This window comes from Tachypleus tridentatus, chromosome 6, assembly GCF_004210375.1.
Source record: "Tachypleus tridentatus isolate NWPU-2018 chromosome 6, ASM421037v1, whole genome shotgun sequence".
NCBI classification, from domain to species: Eukaryota; Metazoa; Arthropoda; class Merostomata; order Xiphosura; family Limulidae; genus Tachypleus; species Tachypleus tridentatus.
This window is the reverse complement of record NC_134830.1, coordinates 58,161,004-58,183,284: the sequence shown is the minus strand read 5'-3', so window position 1 is coordinate 58,183,284 and position 22,281 is coordinate 58,161,004. Positions and strand designations below refer to the sequence as shown.

Sequence of the window (22,281 nt, the reverse complement as noted above, 5' to 3'; positions counted from 1 at the left end):
ATTGGTTAAGTGACAAACCCCATATAGAGTACAGAAAATAATAAAATATACAGTCTCATTGAAAACAAATGTTTGAAATGTATTTAAGAGGCTTTAGAGATTAAGCAGCAAGTAAATTTAAGATTTTTGGGAAGAAAAATATTTCTTTTAATCATAACACAAAATCACTTTGTACTCTGACCAGTAACAAAACAAACAACTTTTACAAAAATCTTTTGTAAAATATTTCATTAAAAAATCTGATTTTTTGTACACAAAATACTTGTAATTTTTACTAAAAGTCTACCAAATATTATGAATATCCACATGCTGTATCAAAAGTTATAGTGCAACTACTTAATGTGTGCAAAGGTATAGGTGAACTTGTATATATTATACCAAGCCCATAGTGAAAGGGTTAATATACTGTACTCTTTCCATTACTTATAACCTTTACAGACAACAAGGAAGTTATTGGTCCACCTAGGCTTCCCCAACTTCTAAACTAAACTATTAAATTAAAAAACAACAAAAAACTTTTAAACCAGCCCTTATCTATCATATGAGCTTATCAAGCTTTCTCTTAAACTAGCTTAAATTTACTTCCTCCACAACATCCAAAGGCCAATCACCCTGTTACTAAAGTAACTGTTGTAACTGAAGATGATTCCTTCCAAACCAAAATTTATATTTGTGTCCCCTAGTTCTACTGTTTTCGCTGTAATGTTTGAAAAAAAGATGACCCATCAACATTATCAATTCCCTTTACAACCTTAAACACCTCAATCACATCACCTCTAACTTTTTTCAAGAATAAAACAATTCAGAAATAATAACCTCTATTCATATAACAACCCTTCCATCCCAGGCACTATTCTAGCAACCCCTTTAGGACAATTTCCAACAATTCAATGTCCTTCCTAAGTTAAGGAGCCCAAGAATTAACACAAGTACTTCAAATGTAGCCTAACCAGTGACCTACACAATAAAATTATAACCTCTTTAGACCTTTTTAACAATTCTTGTAGATATAACCTTAAATCCTACTTGCCCTACCACTAGCAACAACACAATGCTTGAATGGCTTAAGAGACTGATCAATCCCTACACCAAGATTCCTCTCTCTCATAACATTGTTAGGATTATTTCCATCCAAATTACACTTTAATTCATATTATAACTCACAAGCATTATCTTGCATTCATCATAATTAAAACCTATCTTCCATTTATTCACCCAACTTACTAAGTTATCCAAATCCTTTTGTAAATCAGCAGCATCCTCTTCAGCTAGCAACACCCAAAACCTTATTATTATCAACAAGTGTACGTTATCTATACAGTCAACAACTTAAACATCAATCTAGAGAATATTTTTATACCATTTAAACCAAACTATCAACCTGTTCTTGTTTGGTGAGACCATATGATGCCAAATCTTGCACAATATACAACAAGGTATCAGAGTTTTCAATATACTACTAATTATAATAATCAGTTGGAAACATTTTCTTTACAATATTTGACCTGACAGCTCGCATGACAATGTGAACTTAATACCATCTATAAAAGAAGAAATTCTGTCTTCAAAGCAGACATGTTACAAGGAATTAAAATAATAATTTATATTTCACACTTTTTATTGACAGTTGAAACTAATATTCACATTGTCAGACTGCATGGTAACCAGGGTTTGAATGCTTTATCATTTTTATACTTTACTAAATATAATATATACCAATTGCTAAAATTTTAAAGTGTTCCCCTCCAAACATTTCAAAGTCAATAACATAACATCAACTTTTTAATCTTTATAAAAACCTTTTAAAGATAGTTTTACCCTTTATTTTAAAACTAACTGGCTTCCTCTTTTATTTTGATTATGTTTAAATTAGTATAGCTCTTTAAATCTATGTTTAAAACTAAATCTACACTTAAATTTTGGATCCCCCAAAACTAAACACCATGAGTTACTTTATAAACCTTTAACTTTACATGTATATGAGACACACTATAAATAAATAAGAATAATAATGAAATACACTGTGTATTATTTGATAAAATTCTAAAGTAAAATGGTTTATATATTACATTTATTATCACAATATAACTGAATTTTTAAGAGAAAAATTTAAGTGCTTTTTTTATGAATAATATTAACTATGAACTTCCACTAGTCAAATATGTTTGCTTCCCAAGACATTTATCCACAGTTTGTGTATTTAGAATTGGAAAACATTTGTGGACAAAGAAAGGCAAGAAAACAAGTGTTACAAAGGCTTACCTCCATTATCTGTTCTCTTGAGTGCACCATCCTTGGAAGGACAAAGTTCACACCGCTGAAGAGAAAATGCAATGTTAGTCGAAGAGCAATGTACATGCATTTTAAAAATCCGTGATACATAAAATATTTCAATTAGCTTGATACGAGCCTAACCTTACATGATCTTTTCATGAATTTAAAACCTAATTATTCTATGTGAACAACTTAATAACAAGTTGATTTATCAGGACATTACGCTTTTGTTTCATTGGATGCTGTCAAAACCAATGAGTTAAATAAATATCAGATATCCTAAGAACCTATCCAGTGCCAACTGCAATACTCTGAAGCTTAAACAACAATGTCACCAAGTCAGCTGCAAAAACTCTCTCTCTGTAGTCTCATCAAAAACTCTTCTCTGACAAGTGTCCCAGCTGGTAGAATAAAGTGATATTCGTGCTGCCAACCAGTTGCTTTCCCTCTAATCCACAGTTGAAATTAGTGACAGTAACAGATAGTCTGATTACCTTGGTCATAACAAAGATAATCTGAACAAAACTGGTGGTAATAAGAATTAATTGTGAGACCCTCAAATCATGACTTCCCCATATTAAAGATGAAGAAACTTGAAATGTAAAAACAACAAATAAACCACATACTAAATTTTGGCAGAGTCCAGACAGCCCATTATGAAAATTTGTGCTTAACAATAAATATAGCTCCTTTCTAAACTCTTACATGACTATAAAATACTCAAATGAAATCTTGACTTCTATTAATACTAAAATTACTATCTCTTAACAGTTTTTTTCTGTAACACATTATCATTTCAAATCTTCAAAGGTCTTGAATTTATAAAAATTATGCAACTTCATACTGTTACTTTGAGACAATATATTTTTTTAAGAACAGTCACCTTCCCACAATTGTCTGCAGGTAGTGAAGGGTTGATATACATGTGGGACATTGTGGGCTTGAGCACCCACATCTCACTCTCGTAATTTCTACTGCTATTCCTTTATTTTATTTATGTGAGACTGGCAAATGGAGGTTAAGACAGATAGATGGTGTATCCCCACCACAATGTGGGTCTACTTCTGCAGTCACCTCCAAAACCTAGGGTACATTTTATATCCCATATTATAGTCTGTATCCTGGGATCTTATCAACTGGTGCAGTGTTTTTTATTTTTGTTTCAGATTGTTTTTGGTTATAACAAATTAACATTAGTCAGAAGTTTGGATCTGCTGTTTTCAATGCAGTCCTTATTTTTAATTTTTTTTATTTTACTGAACTTTTTAATATCAATATTTTTTTTTCTCTTTATGTATATATTACACTTAACTAATTTATTATTTCATTCAGTTGTGACACTTACCAATTAAGTGTTTTATTTTACATAACTCTTCAATAATAATGAGCAATCATAATGACAATATTTTAACCACTTGAATATTTATAATAATAATAATAAAACAATAACAGTCAGAAACCTGAAGTTCACTTAGGTAATATTTTCATGACAATCAATTACATTGATTAATTTCTAGCTCTACCATTGAGATCCATGCCTTAAAATTAAGTAATGTGAGGATGTCAGATAGCTATTCAGAAAGCAGAATTTAGACACCATATGGCATGAGAGTAAGTTAAGAAACATACACATGTATAGAAAGAAAATAGAAATAAAAGTTATAATTTTTCCTAAATGAAAATATATTTCTGATAGGTACATCATTCCATGCACAATATTAGTTTGTTTTGTACTGCCTTTTGTAAGCACCTTTTAAAAATACATGCCACAAGTCTTCTTCATCACTCTTATTAGAATTTAAAGTTCCAACACATCTCCCATGTAAATCATCATGCATCACCTCTTTATCAATAGGAGAGCACTACTATCACATGATGCATGTAACTCCCTCTATGCACCACTACTGAACTCTTACTGTGAAGTTTGGAAGAAGATTTCAGCACCAGAAGATTGTGGGAAGTGAGAGTAAAGGGTTGTACCTATCAGAAATACATTTTCATTTAGGAAAATTATAACTTCCAATAAAGGACTCTCCCTCCATTCACAAGATTAGCTTGAATCCCACACTGAAATGGAAGAGAAACTTGTGCAAAAGAAGCACAGACATATCCTTCAGAAGCATCCAAAGACACCCTTGAAATGAGAGAAACAGATCAGATGATCTGAGGAGGGTCACTGCATCACACTTGAGCCAGTTATATCTGACAAGAACTTCAACATGGCAGAACACAAAGGAAGTACATCCATGTAAAAGAGGATAGTTTAGCAATTAGATTTTAATCAGAAAGTAGAACCACTCAATACCATGATGGAAAGAGGGCAAGTAAGGATATGTCCCATGGTATAGAGTGGCTAGGGCACAACAGACTATACCCAGTAAGACAACTATATCCAAAACCTCTAATGCTGGGTACCAACATGCTTGTGAGGGTAAGATAAAATGACGATCATACCTTCTTCACCTCAAGTCCCAGAGAAAAGAGAGAGCCTAATATTTGACTCCAGGAACTTACAGGGCAGCCTAATCCCAAGATCTGTAAATTGAAGGAATTCTCTTTCTGCTTTATCCAGGCTATGAATGGCAAAGTCTGGGACAGGCATATTATAACAATCATCACGAGGAATTTACACTCTAGTGCTTTTGTGAAACACCCCATCTCAAAGATGAGCATACATAACCATGAAAGATGTATATGAATCAACACGGCTTATATTGAGGATTTGATACCACAATGTCTGTCTGCAAGTGGTTACAGCCATCTAAGTGGAATCCACTCCAAGTACAGACATAATACCAAGTCAGACACAACTTATCACAGAGTAGTATCCAAAGTGAAGATGAAGCAGGAGCCCCTGAAAGCATTAGTAAATACTTACCTTGTGTCTCAGCCAAAATCCAGTCAGGAATGATAACTGGCTACAAATGTGAAAGCACTTGGTGCATGTCACACCAAAGGCATCTGATCTTTGTTGGTTTAATAAAGAAGATCTGTAGTGCAAAAACAGAGGTACCACCTTGGTTATTGATATAAGCCACCATTGTAGAATTGTTGGAATGGATCACAACTAGCCAGTGGCTGGCAAGAGAGAGAAAATGATCCAAAGCCCTATGAACTGCTAGGAATTGAAGAACACTGATGAGAAGAAAACTCTCTCTCCACAGGGATACATCCATGAACAGATGTAAATCTATCCACAGAATAGGAAGCTGGGCCCCACCAACATGTGGGCCCTATTTAAACACCAATGGAGATTATCAACAAGGGATAAGGAAAGGGATATAGAAGTATACAAAGGGATCCTAGACAAGGCTCCAATAAAGAAACTGTACATGAGCCTTGCCCAAAAATATGAGAGGGGACATGGAAGACAACATCCTGAAAAGCAATAAAAATTTGTGAGCTGTAAATGAAAGAACAAACAGGGCTTTCTGAAGGGCCCATCCCATGGAATGGAATCAGAAAGGAGAAGGTTGGGCCTGACTGAAATGGTAGTTGAAGAAAACATTCAAATGGATAAAAGTACTGGGGTAGTAGGACAAAGGAAAAACTTCCACAAATTTACCAATCAGTCTACCTGCACAGCTTCTGCCAGGAACTAATAAGTATGGCAGGCCAATTCCAATTCGGAATGAGCAAGAACCCATGGAAGGAATATGCCATACAAAGGAGCAAATCAAATGACAAAATGTATGTTACTAAGGCTAAGCTGACAGGTAAGGTATAAAACTGGTACAAAAATCCCTAATGGACAAACTGAAGATAACAACACAAACACTCCACTACAGAAATGTGTAGATAAGCACTGAAAGCATCTGGGTCAACCCAAGACTTGAAATAAATGCCCACAGAAGAAAAAGGTAAGTTTCCATGAAAAATTGAGGAGTGTGAACATACTGACTGAGATTGGATAAATCAATGACAGGATGCCAGTCCCTGGTCTTCTTGAAAACCACAAACAGATGGGAGTAAAACTCCCATGAAGTAAGTGGAGCTGGATCAATAAACTGTTTTGCAAAGAGGTCCTAAATCTCCTCTGACAGATGATAGTATCAAGAAAAGAAGGTAATGGGAACACTGGATAATGGAAGAAGGGAGAGCAAAGGGATAATGGATTCCTCTAAGAACATTCTGAGAACCCAAGCATCAGTAATAAAAGGTCCCCACCAATGAAAATAATTCAAGAGATGAGCCAAAGGGAGAGGGCAACAGAATCAAAATTGTCATTAGTCTGACCTCGCTTAAAAGGCTCAGCAGGGGGAGAGTGAGGTTGTCTCATATTCAGCTCAATTGCCTGGTGAATGATCAATGATATATGTATCCTGTACTGGATAACCCATGCATGTGGCTGAAAATATTGCATTAGACAGTGGTGACGTACCCAAAATAGTGAGTGTAACCTTGGAATCCATAATTGGGAAAAAGTGACAAGCATGAGAAAGTAATGCTTAAATATAAATATTAATTTGACAACAGTAAAGTGTAGTAAATAAAGTTAAGAAAAACAAAATACAAAACATCCAGATAACTGAACATGTAAGAAAGAATGTCTGAATTCAATGGCTGCCAAACAAAAAAAGATAGTTTGGTAGTTATGTTTAAAGGAGGTTACATATGTCATGTAATAGTACTGCTCTCCTGTTAGTGGAGAGGTTACACATGACGATTTGCATGAGAGACATGTTGAAACTTTGTAATCCAATAGAGGTACAATGAATGCTTGGGGCATGCATTTCTAAAAACGTTCACAAGCAAAGAGAAGAACAAAGCATGAAAAGTTAATCTCGTGAGTGTAAGGAAGAGTATCTTACAGGTAAAATGTCTTCAAGATGTCAAAAGATAGAAATTTTTCCTGTGAAAATAAAAAAACAAAATACAGTTGAATGTTAATTAAAAGTTCACCTGTCCTAACAAATTATCAATTTTCAAGTACAGAGGATACCTTGATCACTTTGTCAAGAGAGAGCACAGTATAAATGTCAAAATTAGTCCAAATAACTCAACAAAAACAAAAATAAATAAATTCATGCTTATATTAATTCAAAACTATCTCTCACCATACACAGATCATAGTATTTGAACAGCTACCCTGCTTTATCAGACAAGCCTATGTTTAATGAAATTTTTATCTATAACCCCTAATCTGTTATACAATAAAGTATATTAAAATTCAAGAGCTCACAGCCAACAAATAAATGAGAGATCTAATTCTGCTTGTATATACATTCCAGTACCATATCTTGCTACAGTTCACACTACTAAATTTATTACAAGATGTTTACGAGCTCTTAGGTACATATAACTAATTATAATAAATTGTGCAAGACTTCTATTTTCAGTTTAGGTTAACAAGAGTTTAATACCATTACATCATAAATGAAAATTATAATTAGATTAAAATATCTGCTTAACAGACGAACTTTTCACTAAGAAAAACTTTACAGAATTAAGAGTTTCTTATGCTTAATTATCCAGCATATGGTATTACTTTTTTTGTTCTTAATAAACCAGAAATTACATCCTGCATGTAATTTTTAAAAATCTTATTTTGGATAATATCAATAAAGTAAAAATGAGAAAGAAACAAACCACTCTTGCAGCACGTTCTTGAGATTCACACTTCCTGCAGAACCACGGACCTGTTGGTACCTGTACAATGCCATAACAGGCTGAAGAAAATCCAGACAAAAATATTCGTTAGAACATTTATTTAATGTTACTAATTTTTTAACAACTTTGTAACAGAAGGGAAACTTACAAGAGCATAAAAAATTATATGCACGTATATTTAAATCAAGAAATTAAAGTTGAATGTGACATAAGTAAACAACACAAACTGACAATTTCCAAGCACAAACAACAATCAATGAAAAAAGTTAAAATTACAAAAATAATTATTATGCATTATGCCAGAGAATGTTAAATTTAGTAGTTGTAAATTAAAGTTTTTTGGAAACTGAACTACTAAACTACTAGTAATAAAAGCATTTTATTAGTTACATCAAACTTAAGAACTGAGAGAGAGCACTTCCATCTTGGCAATTTCCAGCAAGTCTTGCAACAGAAAAAAAAAATCACATTAAATAACATCTAAAAATTAAACATCCCTCCACTGTATGTGCAATGAACAAAAGTTGCACTGTTTTAAAGGGAATAAAAAAATTAAAGAGCAAAAATAAGTTTGTTAAAATATTCATTAATTTTGTTAAAATTACTTCCTATTATATTGATAATTACAGATTACCGTCCACATTCGACTCGTCCTTAAATAATTAGCCTAGTACACAGTAATTTAAGGAAAATTATCTTAGTTTCTGAGCATAAATAATACTAAACTGCCATTTATTTTAACTTTAGAATATAATAATTGTTTCCTTCAGCAAGGAAAGAAATATACAGAATAACTACGACATATTATTCAGGAGTTCAACATCAACACATTTAATGTATATTTCAAGTGACAGCATGATCAAAATAACTTTTTAATAAAATTCTTTACACATGTCCTTTAAGAATTTTAATCTAATCCTTTATTGTTCTATAAAACTTTCGAATTTCTTTGTATTTAATTAAAATTCCATCTACAAGTGATTTAGTACCTAATATAAGACAAGATACGAAAATGAATTTACTTTGGTTCTGGTCTATTATTTATTGGCAAGTGAAAGGTGTTTTCATAAGAACCTTTTCTAAAGAAACTGATTTAATCACACTTATGGCACCACCAAGATGACAAACTCCATTCTTTCAGATGCCTTTGGAAAGAAACAATTTTAGCACTAAATATTAAATTTTGGAATAACATTTATATAAAATTGATCAATTATTGCTTGAACACTATTTTAAAATGTTAATACTGCCTTTCATATGTTTACACAAAGATTGTAGTAGGTAATTTACTGTTGTAGCATTGGCAAAGCTTATGCATATAAACATTGCATTTTCTTACTTGTAAAAGTTAAGATGTACTATATTCCTTAGCAGTAGATGTTGATAAACTTCAACTCTTGTGATGTAAAAGTTTCAGTTTTTAGCATAAATTAATCTGTCTGGTCACCATATTTTTCATAACTACCCTTAATTTATCATTACAGTATTTTCTGTTGTTGAGTGTTATACCAAGTTGCAATATAATCTGGCTGTTTAAACATTAAATGTAAATTTCTTGTGACCACCTCAAAACATTCTGGGGTTTGGTTTATTTTGAATTTCATGCAAAGCTACACAAGGGCTATCTGTGCTAGCCTTCTCTAATTTAGTGGGATTGACCGTCACATTAAAATGCCTCCACGGCTGAAAGGACAACCATGTTTAGCATGACAAGGATTCAAACCCACAACCCTCAGATTACGAGTCAAGTGCCTTAACCACCTGGCCATGCCAGACCAACATTCTGGAGACAAATGACAAACTAATTCAGGTGTGTTGTAGATATTTTAACAGATAGAAGTCACAAATTTGCTTTTTATGAAATAAGTAATAAAATATCAATTATTAAAATATTTAGTTACACATATTTATTTATTTTCTAACATTAAAAAAAATCATGTTATCTACAATCGCAACATAATGTTGTGAAAGATTTAGTAATTTACTGTCAAAAATAATTTCATGGAATACAGTTTTAGTGTGTTAATTCTTAATAAGTTTACAAAGATACTAAAGTATCTGGAATGTACTGTTTTCACAAAAGAAAAAAGTTGATCTTTCTAATGCATAATTTTTACCTTGAATTCATTTTTATTCTCTAGGATTTTGACCATTGTGGCTGATGTAGATACAGTTGGGGATATTCTCCTCGATATAATACCAAAATTGAAAGACATTAGTAATTAAAATCTCAACCATGTTAAAGCAGTACACCACACTTACTGTTGTAAAATAAAAATATTCCATTCACAACACACCAAGCAGAGTAATACAAAGCAACTTTGGACTTTTTTGCATTCATCAGCTTTTCTCATAGCTTTTTGTGCTACAGTGGTTTAAATTATTTAAAAACAAAAAAATAAAGGTGAAATTATGCTGCAAATGTTTAGTTTTATCAGTCCAAAGTAAACACAATAGAACTACAAACAGTGGATAATAATCACTAGGGACGTGTCTTTAAACTTACTTGGGAAAGTTGCAAAAATTATACATTATGCAACTTGGTTTAGATACACATTATCAATAAACTTTATTTTTACTTTCTCTTGAGTTATTTAGTACAAATAAATCAGACCAGAATTGATATTAAACTGTATTAGATATATGTGTACCTAATAAATAATGTTAAACAGAATCTGAAATTTTCACTTCAAATATTCTGTTAAGCACTGAAGCAGAATCCTTGACAAATATTTGATAATTAGTGTTACATGCATGCAGATTCACAAAGTACAAGTCACATTTCACTGGAGTTGATGTGAGTCATAACTATATTAAATAATCTTAATTAAATACTGTAAAAAAAAAAACACCTATAACTACATTTGTTTTTCATAACAACAACAATTAAAACTATATTCAAACAAACAATATGAACAGTTATCTTAAAAATTTCTGGGTACAATGCTAAAGTAGCAGGTTGCTTATTCAGTACTTCATTACATGATTTTGCTGCAAAATGTCAAACAGGCATCAGGCCAACGTCACTAATGGTTACAGCGGATGCACATGTGATACAACTTCTTTGAGGGATTAAGATTTGATACATAATTAGCCAAAACTTGTTTTCAACAGAAACAATTATCATACAAAGATAGTCTTCTGACATTCAGCATAAGGACACCATGCATAGAAAGAAATATGAATCTAATTTAAAAAAGATTAGTTCTCAATACTGCATGCACTTACTGATCCTCTAAAAGTCAGTACTGTATAAAAGTAGATTGTATATAACAAAATTTGACAATAAAGTAAATGAGTCTTACCTGGTCTTAGCTGGTAGTTAAATATAATGACTAAATTTACTGCACCCTTATATAATTTTGCTCTGGTCTTTATTTAAATATCTTACATGTGTAGTAAATTATCACAAAAAATAAACAATCAGATAATCATTATTATTACACAGGTCAACATTTGGAAACACACAGTACACAAAAACTTTCAGTAACAAATAACTGATGACCAATCTGTATTTTATACGTGTTATAAAGCTTTGATGAAACATCACTCATGGGTAATCGCAGATATCTTAGTTTTACTTACAATATAGCAGAAACTACTTGGTCAGATACAGTAAAAAAAAGGACAACTCCTACAATAAAATTTGATTTGAAAATTTAATTTATCAGTAAAGGTTTAAAGTTAAGTACTTGTTTTCCATAAAAAACTGAGAGGACTGGATCTTAACCTTTATAACTGCTGAAGGGTTTGTACAAATAACAAATGATGATGGTGTAATATTAAAACCACTTGGAAATGTAAATCCTTGTAGAATTTGAACAGGTGTATTGTTATATAACAATACCATGAATATCAGAATAAAAATTTGGAGAAAAGGTGGAAAACAAATTATAAAAATTGAGTTAAAAAAATTAAAACAGTCATGTGCTACTTTGTGCTAGCTACAAATGTTGTAAAGTTTAACAGCTTTATAAACACAAATTATGTAATGAAGGACAAATGCATCTTTAGAAAAATATGAAATTAATTACACCAACTGGTTTTGATGTGCCATGTGTGTCATTTTAAAGGATATACTGAGTGTTTACAGTGTCTTGTTAGATGTCACTGTACACATCAAATTATAGCCTTTTGTAAAGCTGTTTGTTCTTTGTTATTTAATTTGTGCTTATAAAGCTGTCAACGTATTTATGATGTAATAAATTAAAATACAGTGATAAAGTATTACACAAGATTTTATAAAAATGAAAATATTACTTTACATTATTGAATTGTACCTATCCATTTCTAAAATTATACTTATCTTACAATTAAAATTACCTTTGTTAATATTACTATTACAGGAACTAGAAAATAAAACTAATGTTAATTTTAAAATAAAATGTCAAATTCTGATATACTGTGATTAAAAATGAAAGAAAACATACACTTATTGGATACGATTCATTTTTATCAGTTTATTCCTTTATATAGACAAAACAAACACCTGAAAATGTCTTTGGTATCAGTTAATATTTTACTTTAAAAAATATTTCTATAAAATATATTATGCACAGATATTAATACATTTGAAATGCAGAATGGCAAAACAAATGATGGTGTACATCAACATCACAGGCTACAGAGAATGTCTTGAGCTCAAGCCTAGAAATCAGTTAATTTTAGTGACAGAAACGATCAAGAAATGTTTAGATTGTAGAGAGCTGATTTTTAAGATGCACTCTTGCATGCCAAAGAAACTTGATGTTTGCATGCCTCTTGTTAATTCAAAGATAATCATAAAGAAATGAACAAGTATCTTTAAACAGTTTACAATGACTCTCTTCAAACTCTGTACACAGATTTTGGATTCTGGCCTTCTAGCCTTTATATATTAATAGCTAAGTTTCTTATCTTGATATCAACCCTTAACATTTGATACAACCACATAAAAAGTAGTTCTAACGATGCAAACTGTTAGTCCACTGATGTATTAAAATTTTCAGGAACATAAATTCTTAATCCTTCAGTGCCATTATAAAACACAGCTACAAATATTTATTTAGTGGAGTACATCTAGAAACTAATATTAATTTATTATAAAGCTAGTAATTTAACCTAACAAAATATAAAAATGTAAATTAAAAAAAATCCATAATTTAACTCAATTCTCTTCAATGCTTGTTTTTAGTTAAACTTATGTTTTATTCTAACCATTTTGTTATTATGTGCTGATAATTCAAGATGTACATGACAATTAGATCAGTATGTAATGCAGTCGGTGCAGACATCATATCTATATCTATACTGAAAAATATTAAAGTGTCTTCACAGACATTCCAGTCACTAAATACTAACATGTTTTTACTATTTTTAGTGCATACAAATCAGATACTTTCCTATGACTATCAGATGTTTGGAAAATATTGGTATGCCACTATATAAGTATATTCGTCAAAAAAAAAACATGCAAATTAAACAAATATTTATTATTTTTCTTAACTTTAGAAATAAACCAATAAATTATACATTTAACATTTTATGATATCTCATTTATAATAAACATTCATAATATTGTGCTATTTCACCCAATCATAATTCAGGAAATATAGGCAGTGCATATATAAATTATGTAGCTTGGTTCAGTACAACTAAAATCTTGGGATTATAAAATGCAAAGTAGTTTTTATTAAGATAAATCCCAAATTTTATTGGTTCATGCTTATAGATGAAAAAATAGTAAGCTTATATGCCTAACTAAAAATAACACGTGCTTCATTAGTAGTTACAGTTAAGACTTAACTGCTTTGACTGCTATATTGATATAGCAAAACATATAAATTGAGATGTAAAGCTTTAGTTGTTAGAAAGCACATACATCACTGTGATACACTTCAGAAATGTATAGTTAAATTTATATTTCTAATCAATTTCTAAGAGCAAACTTAAAAACAATATCCAACACCAAAAGTAAAGCCAAATAATTTCTCATTAGGGCTATATAATAACATAATGTTTCAACAGTTTCACACGTTCTCTTCAGTCCAATTTTTCTCTGCAAGAGAATCCCATACAGTTTATTTTCTGATTTTCTCTAAGTCCCTTAAAGGTATACAACTTCAGTAAGGGTTCAGTTTATAGTGAATTTCTCAAATATTGAGGTTTGACAATTTTTGAACTAACAAATTTCCTACAAATTCTTGTTTGACACAATTTCTAGTTTTATGTATAATTTTGGATCACGTCCAACTAATTACATGATCAAGATTTCTCATGTGAAGAAATACTGCATTATGTCTGACTATTTTTAACATCCTTTTTATATTTTGTGAACCTTACTTACATTTTTACCCAGTTCACCCACATAAATCCAGTCACAAGACTGACAGAAGGACCATACAGTAATTTAAATACTTTATATTACCTATACAATATTTTGTATTTATTTGTTTCCATTAGGTGGTTTATGCTAGCCTATAATTACTTGTATAATAATAATAATATCAGATACAAGTACTAGCAGCTACTACATCTAATGTACTGACAAATTAACATAAAACTGTACTAATACAACAAATTCTAAATGTTAATCAATTAAATAAGAATAACTGCTCTCAGATTTTTAAATGTATGTATGAAAAATAATGCATGTATACCAGATACAAAGTTGTAAAACAAGTTGAAGTTTATATTCATTTTGATTAAAATTTGGTTATTCAAAATCATTAAAACCTTATATATTGTTACAACAGTTGTATGATACTTAATATTTTTCCTACTTAATAATATTTAGATCTTACTGATCTCAGCTATTATACAGCAGAGAAAAATTGTAAAATAAATTCATTTGGTGTCAAAAAATTCACCTTACACTGAGTAGTATGTACCTGTTCAACTGGGATATTGTAACAAATTAACTGTAACGTATTTTGGTGAACATGATTGTAGACTTCAAAAATTATCTTTCTACATAAAGATCTATGAAAGTCTTTTTTAATGATTGTTTTTTCTAATCAGCATATAACATACAAATGCTGAAAACTGTGAACTAAATTTTTGTTTCAGTAAGAAACAAATACACAAAGCTTCAATTGTAAAAGGTGTGAAAAGACAGATTCATTCACAAAAAAATTAACAAAAAACAACACTGGGGCCAAGCAAGTTTATACACATAGGAAAAGGAAACTATTTTTACAAAGCCAAAGCTTGTAGAGCAGTTTGATTAATGATGTATTGGGTAATTTTACTTTGAATCTGTCTAAACTTCTATTGGATAATATATATGACAATATTATATTTCTTTTTGGTCATAAGTGATCAACTCAAAGGCCCAAATGTTAACCACTAATGAGGACTCAAATGGAAGAGTTGAAGTGGGAAAATATTTGAACAAAAGAGTGATTACTATTAAAGTAAATCTGATATTTTGCTAAAAGATGAAAAGAAAACAAAAAAACAATAAACTTTTGTTCTTAGTTCCCAGAAAAACAATAGTGAAATCATAAGATAACATTTGCTATCAGAAAATTGGGATAAATAAATGGTAAGGTACAACAAACTTGGTAAGTTTATATAATTTCAAATAAGCATGTTCCTAAAAATAAGATTAAAATAACTTGGATAATCAAATTTAACTATATTACTAAAGGTGAAATGGAGAAAATTAGGTATAAGTATATTGAAAACCATGTTATTTTTAATTTACTTTATTGCTATTCATTTTAATGACTGGTTAACCACTTAACAACCTGTCACTTGGTTGACTAGTTAGCCAGCATTCTAGTAATTATTTCTAAATTTAAATTTGTTTAAATCTTTCACACTTTATCTTTAAAAGGTAGGTGACTAAAATATTAATCAAAGAACATGCCAAAGTTATCAGAATATACTGCAATGAATATAAATTGATAACAGATTATAGACAGTTTTTGTTTTGAAAGTTCCTTGTAGTTGCAAGCAATTTTTTGAAGCTGCTTCCTATTATCCATTACTTTTTAATGTCCACCTAAAAATAATTAGGCCACACTTAAAAATGTATCTAAATAAGTGGCTGATAATCCTTTTGCATTTAAATATAAGTACTTTTAGACACATTTATATTACACTTCTGTAACAAATCTTGATAACACTAGAAGTTTGAGGATGGACCTAAAGTAATAAGTCACTGGTACAGAGTTAACTACTTCATGAAACTGATTTCCCACAATCATTTTCTAATCAGCTTTTAAAGATAAATTCTTATGCAAATTCCATCAGCACTATTAGGCTAGTTGTATAACAACACATTTGTATGTATGAAATACACACACTAAGTAAGTTGAATAAATGCAGATACAAATTTTTATCAGTAATGGCTTGATTTTGAAAACATCTCCCAGCAGTTGTAGTAGCAATTTCCATGTACTGTGATAAATGCCAGAAGTTTAATATGTTTGAACTGCCAGTAGATGGGAGACTTACACAACTATAGGAAAAGTATATATGAGGTTAATAAAAAAAAGATGAAAATCCAGTTTGCTGATAATGTGAAAACAGCAAGGATTTTTTTAAGCATCTTAAAAGTAAGGAAAATGTTAAAATGATTGGGCCCTTAAAGGATGCTGAATGAAAGTTTTAAGTTGAGCATCATGAGATGTCTGAATTTATAAATATTCTCTTAACTTGTTATAAAAAGATATTAGCAATGTTTCTGAACATAAACAATCTACGAGAAATCCTAAGGCTGGCCTGAATCATTAAGGTATCAGTCACTCAGTGAGGACAATAAGAAAGACTAAGAGATTAAAAACAAATAAAGCATCAAACACAGCTAATGTTTCTCCAGGGTTTTAAAATAGGTCATAAAACAGGTGTGCAAATCTATCTTTGGTAGGTCAATATGAAATGGGGAGGTGTCAGAGGACTGGAAAAGAACTTTCCTAGAAGTTATAATTAAATTAGTTTTGGTTTTTTTAGTAAGTTAGAAAAATTCTTAAAAGACTGATAAATGGAGCTTTAAAAATCATTTAGTGAAATATAAGAGGAAATCAGCATAGATTCATTGACAAATCTTGTCTTACTAATATATTTCTTGAAGGATGTTGTTTTCAGAACAGTGAAAAAGGTGTGAAACTAGTGTACTTAAATGATTTTCCAAAAGCTTTTTAATAAAGTGTCACTCAGAAGACTGGCTAAGAAAATAACATCAGTTAGGGTTGTAAAAAAGAATCAGTAAACTGAATTATACAATGATTGGATGAATGAGCTCATTACCAGTCTTATCAAACTAGATATTATTGAACTACCTCAGTAGCCAGTACTTAGGTCTTTGTTTTTTCTTATTTTCACTTATAATATTATAAATAATAAACCTGTAAAGTTTGCTGATGGTGTTTCTAGCTGTAATGAAAATATTGATGTATAACTGAATGAATCAATTGGATTAGCTTGCAAATTTAACAAATATCTGGCAAATAACTTTTAGTTATACTAAGTGCAAGGTAAAGTATACATTGATTATAATTGAATCATACATTTAATATACCTTAAAACCTACTGGATACAGAAACTGAAGAAAAAATATCAGTATAGTGGTGGATAAACACCGAATCCATCAAAGCAGTGCTCTGTTGATAGTAGCAGTAAAGCCAATAAACTTTTAGGGTGTATTTATACTGATTACAACAGGTAATTATCTCTTTAAATAAACTGCTAGTTAGGCCTCACTTGGAATGCTGAATACAGTTCTAGTTACTCAAGAAACAAAATTTAACTTATTGGAAATTGATTCAGAGGGCAACTAAGATGATTCTATAGGCAGATAGACTTTCTTATGAAGATAGATTAAGATTTTTTCTCTTGAGATAAATAAAATTAAGGTCTCTGATTTCTTCACAATTTATTATAAACACAACAAAATGCCACAAGTTTAAGATAAGCTATGCTCCATTCAAAGCAGTTTTAGTTTTCTGAGTTAATTCATTTATGAAACGAGTTTCCATCAGCAGTAATTGCAGCCAGTACTTCAAAAGTTTAAAAGAGAAATCAACAAATGCTGAAAAATAAATGTTTACTTTTCTCTCTAGTAAGTAGTGTGACAATACAATTTGGAAGGAACCAATAGTCATTAGTGATCCATATATTATGTTCAATAATCATACTTAACTTTCTCAGTATAACAGTCAAATACAATGAGTAATCTACACAAACTCTTTAAAAGTTTACAGTATAAGTAACAGATGTGTAACTTTAGTTTTACTATACTTCAGTGATAACTAATGCAAGTAAACCACACTTTACACTTAATAACCATTTCAAATTATATACTGGTGACATAGCAATTTCTGTACTTTTCTTCACTAAATTAATATTTTTTTACAAATAGACCTAAATTGAGACCAGTATTTCCAGTCTTAACAGACATATTTACATTCATGTTGAATATACATGTAGATTTGCAGATGTTAGAAAAATAACTCTGATGGATTGAAACAAGTATCACCATATTATCAAAACTCTGCAAATAAAGCCTGTTGTTACAGCTAATTGGGTTTCAAAGATAAACATTCAAGTGAAGTTTATCCACATCTTTTTTTTATTTTAACCTTTCCACTGTATCAACATTCCTCTTACCTCCAGATCATACAGATAAAATGTTACATTTAGCCTCACTTTTACTTGTGATGGAAATTATTTTTTCCAAAATAATCAGCAAAATAATAAGTTACCTCAATTTTTCCAAATATTTTTATTTATCCAGTGAACATGAATTTTAACTTCTTAATAGAAACAACAGATACTCACAAATAGGGATACCAATTACTCAGAGTGAAAAACTTGAATTTTTTTTTATTCTTTATGAAGCAAACAGTTCTGAAATACTTTAATTACAGTAAGAAACTTATTAACATTTGCACAATAATCTGATGTTTATTGCATCATGTTTTAAAACCACTGACCAATAATATTCATTGAAAGCTTATATACCAAAAACGATAACAAAGCCAAAAATGTACCTAAGTCATTTTCAGTCTACTCAAAAGAAAGAAAAATACTGATTTTTCATTTTCTTTTTTTTTGCAGCTGAGCAGGTCTTCAAATCTCAATTCTTGCAGCTTCAAGTTATGGGTAAGGTTAAGATAACAGGGCAAAGAGGGGGGGGTATAATATTGCATCACCCATCCTTATCAGGCAATATTTAAAGTAGCTGTATAAAATTCACAGTACATACACGTGTAACTCACACCAAGGTACAGAACAATTGGGAATATTTAAAACATTTCATGATTCCCAATGAGACTTGAAGAATAAGAGACACCTGGTAACTGAATCTTGAAATACCAAAATACTTTTTTTAACAGATATTTTAATACAACTTTCATGAGGTATGTAAATAAGATAAACAAATATGTTTTACTTTTTTTTTACAGAAGTTTCATAATGTAATTTTCTGTCAGGTGAACAATTTTTTTAATGTTTTTATCATTAATTTTTACCTTTCTTAATCTACAGAGCAATTTCAAATTTATATTTCCTTTTAAAGCATGCTTAAAGCTTTCTTTCAATATCAATAACATTTGAAATTGAGGTATCTTGTCATGTTATGTAATTTATAAGCATGATTACTTAAACAATTTTTATTTTAGTATAATGACAAAAAATAAACTGAGTTGCTCATTTATATTCATATTTTTATTGTATATTCTCAAGGCTTATTTTATAATGCTCAGTAGTATATAACTACAAAATTACTAAAAAGAATAGCTTCCCCACTAAACTCAATGTTCTCCACAGAAGTCTAGAAATTTCTAAAGTTAAAACTTTGAAATATTTAAGACTGTATTCCATTATTACAAGTCTGAATAACCATCATTATATGATAATTACCATTCATCTTTAAAGGTACAACAACTAAGAGCTCATGTTCAATTATCAACCATCTTTTTCTGATTGTAAACTTTGTATTTATGAAAGCCAGGATAATAAGATGTGACCAATTACCAGGTTACTTATTTGGAAAATCACTCATAAATATGATAAATCAATTTGATAACACTATAATTTCCATGACTAAGGTTTCTAAATAGATTGGAATCCATATAACATCCTTGATTTTAGTTACTGTCTTTGCAAGTCAAACCAGTTTGTAATGTCTAATAATACTATACAAGTATCTAAAACATAACTGTTTTATATTGGCACATCTTCGAGTCAATAAAAAATATTGACTGATAAATTCATTTCATATAACCATGCTTTTTTAAATATTTGCTTTATATTGTATGTAGTGCATAGATTATTTCCTTGTCATTTATTTACATTTATGATTAATTTATTGTTCATAGTTCTATACATTTCTATTTTAGTTTTACAGTAAAGATTGAATATGCTTTTCACCAAAACATCCTTATGAAATGTTCTCAACTGCAATGGTATTTTTTCTCACCTGTAATTATTAAATTTTTTTTAAGTGCAGTCATTTCTATCACAACTTGTTAGTGTAATTTGCTCATGCCTATTCTGTGGTAGCCATTCTTGTACACTTTAAAGTTTTTACAGTGAATTGTACTACCACATCATCAGTGTAACACTGTGCGTTTGTAACATACATACTACTGAATTTTGTACCAATGTTTTTACTGCCACTGAACTACTAATACCACGACTCAACGAGTTGACTCGAACCCAAAGACTTCAGTCATGTAAACACATCCTTAAAAGGCTTAATAACTGTACTTACAACATATAAACAATAATAGTTTAATATTCTATAAATCGTCTCTAATATGAGTCTGATAATTACTTAAAGCGACGGTTTGAGTTAAGATGTTGATATTAATCTACGTTAGGCTTAACAGTAGTATTATGTTCGTGTCATCTTGTCAATGCTATACCTTGGTGAACGGCCACATTGCAGCCCTGCCCATCGCAATATACTAGCGGATTCTCCGCCCAGCCGCGTTCATCAGAACAAACACAACAACCCCCAACCATCTCCTTCATGTTGACCCGTTCTTCAGCTGACTTTTGATGAATGTCGGAAATCCGAAGGAGGGCAGGCTGTTGCTGCTTCACATTTCGACAACTCATTCACACACTCGGCTTTGTCTCTTTCCGATATTTATTATAACCATTAATTTATCATTAATCCACCACACATCTTTCTTAAAATCAAAATAGCGGGAACTAAGCTTGCGCCAAATTACTCGGGATTGTGGGAGCCGACAATAACTACTAGATTTACCGCTAGATGTCCCTCAATGAAAACCTGTATGCCCATATTTGTTGTTCTTTTTTTTCAATTTGTGTTGTCTTCTTTCGAGATGATGAATATATTTCTTAATTTGGTAATAGAATCAAATAACCCGAAGGAGATATTGAAGGACAAAGTAGAAAAGATGTGCAAACTACTGAAGAACACTAATGAAATTAAGCTAAAACATTTATGAATTAACACCAATTGTATCCGTTTTTGTCTTAATTTGAATGCCAACACTTATAAATATTTCTTTTAGACAATTAAGTTAGACCAAATAACTTGTTTAAATTTTTTCAGACCATTATGTAATATTCACTCAAACCGATTCTGCCGTCACACCTTCGTTTTTTTGTTCTAATATGCATTTTTATATTACTTATTTTAGTTGGTTATTATTGAAAACATCTATATAAAAACTTGACTCATTTCTTTGTCGTATATATATAATGCATAAGAACATAAAAATTTATCATTTGGCGATTGCATGAAGTAACTGTGGTTGAAAATAACTACCCTCTCTAATTTCAAAACAAAAACGAATTCGGAGCTTTTCTCAACAAAGCTCGCACCATCATCATCACCCACATTACTTTAATAAAGTAATGGTACTATTGACTGATGCAGGTAAGTACTTCATATCTTGATCAGTAGAAAATGCAATTATAAAATGACAGCTATTTTTCCTATTCGGTACAGTTATATATTTGTTTTGATTTCACTTTTTAAATTAAGAGACAAATGATTATTTTTTTGTAGTTTTACCATATTAGACAATTACCTTAGATAATGGATTAGCGATTTTAGCACCTTATTGCAGTAAGTTATTACCAGCATGATTTCCAAATCCTAGACTGTTATAAAATAACTTTGTAATTGCTTACTTTTGCATAACCTGTTGTGGTATTTTAAAATTTAAAACTAATAGTTAAACTATCAAATTCCAGAAATGGGAAGCTCAAACAACGTGAAATGCTTAGTTGTGAACAAGGCCAATTTGACTAAAAATAAGGACATTTTCACAAAAACTTTATTTAATCATATAGCAAATGTGTCACATGAAACATTTTGAACACACAGTTGACTTTAAACTTGCTGTCAGTTACCTCTCTTATTTCTTCTAAAAATCCATATCACTTATGTTATCTTGAAACAAGAGTTTCAACTTTCTTATATCCCCA

The 22,281-nt window shown here is 30.4% G+C and overlaps 1 protein-coding gene across 1 annotated transcript in view; it reads right to left on the bottom strand.

Annotated features, from left to right (window-relative positions):
- Positions 1–21,064, bottom strand: part of Alh (coiled coil domain containing protein Alhambra) — a 49,485-nt gene extending 28,421 nt beyond the window's left edge. Inside the window, exons 1-3 of the mRNA XM_076504980.1 lie at positions 20,739–21,064; positions 7,864–7,943; positions 2,263–2,317 (exon numbers count right to left, since the gene is read on the bottom strand). Of these exons, the coding sequence (XP_076361095.1) occupies positions 2,263–2,317; positions 7,864–7,943; positions 20,739–20,934 (331 nt within the window). The 5' untranslated portion in view covers positions 20,935–21,064. The remainder of the gene's footprint in view (positions 1–2,262; positions 2,318–7,863; positions 7,944–20,738) is intronic.
- Between the last annotated feature and the right edge of the window lie 1,217 nt (positions 21,065–22,281).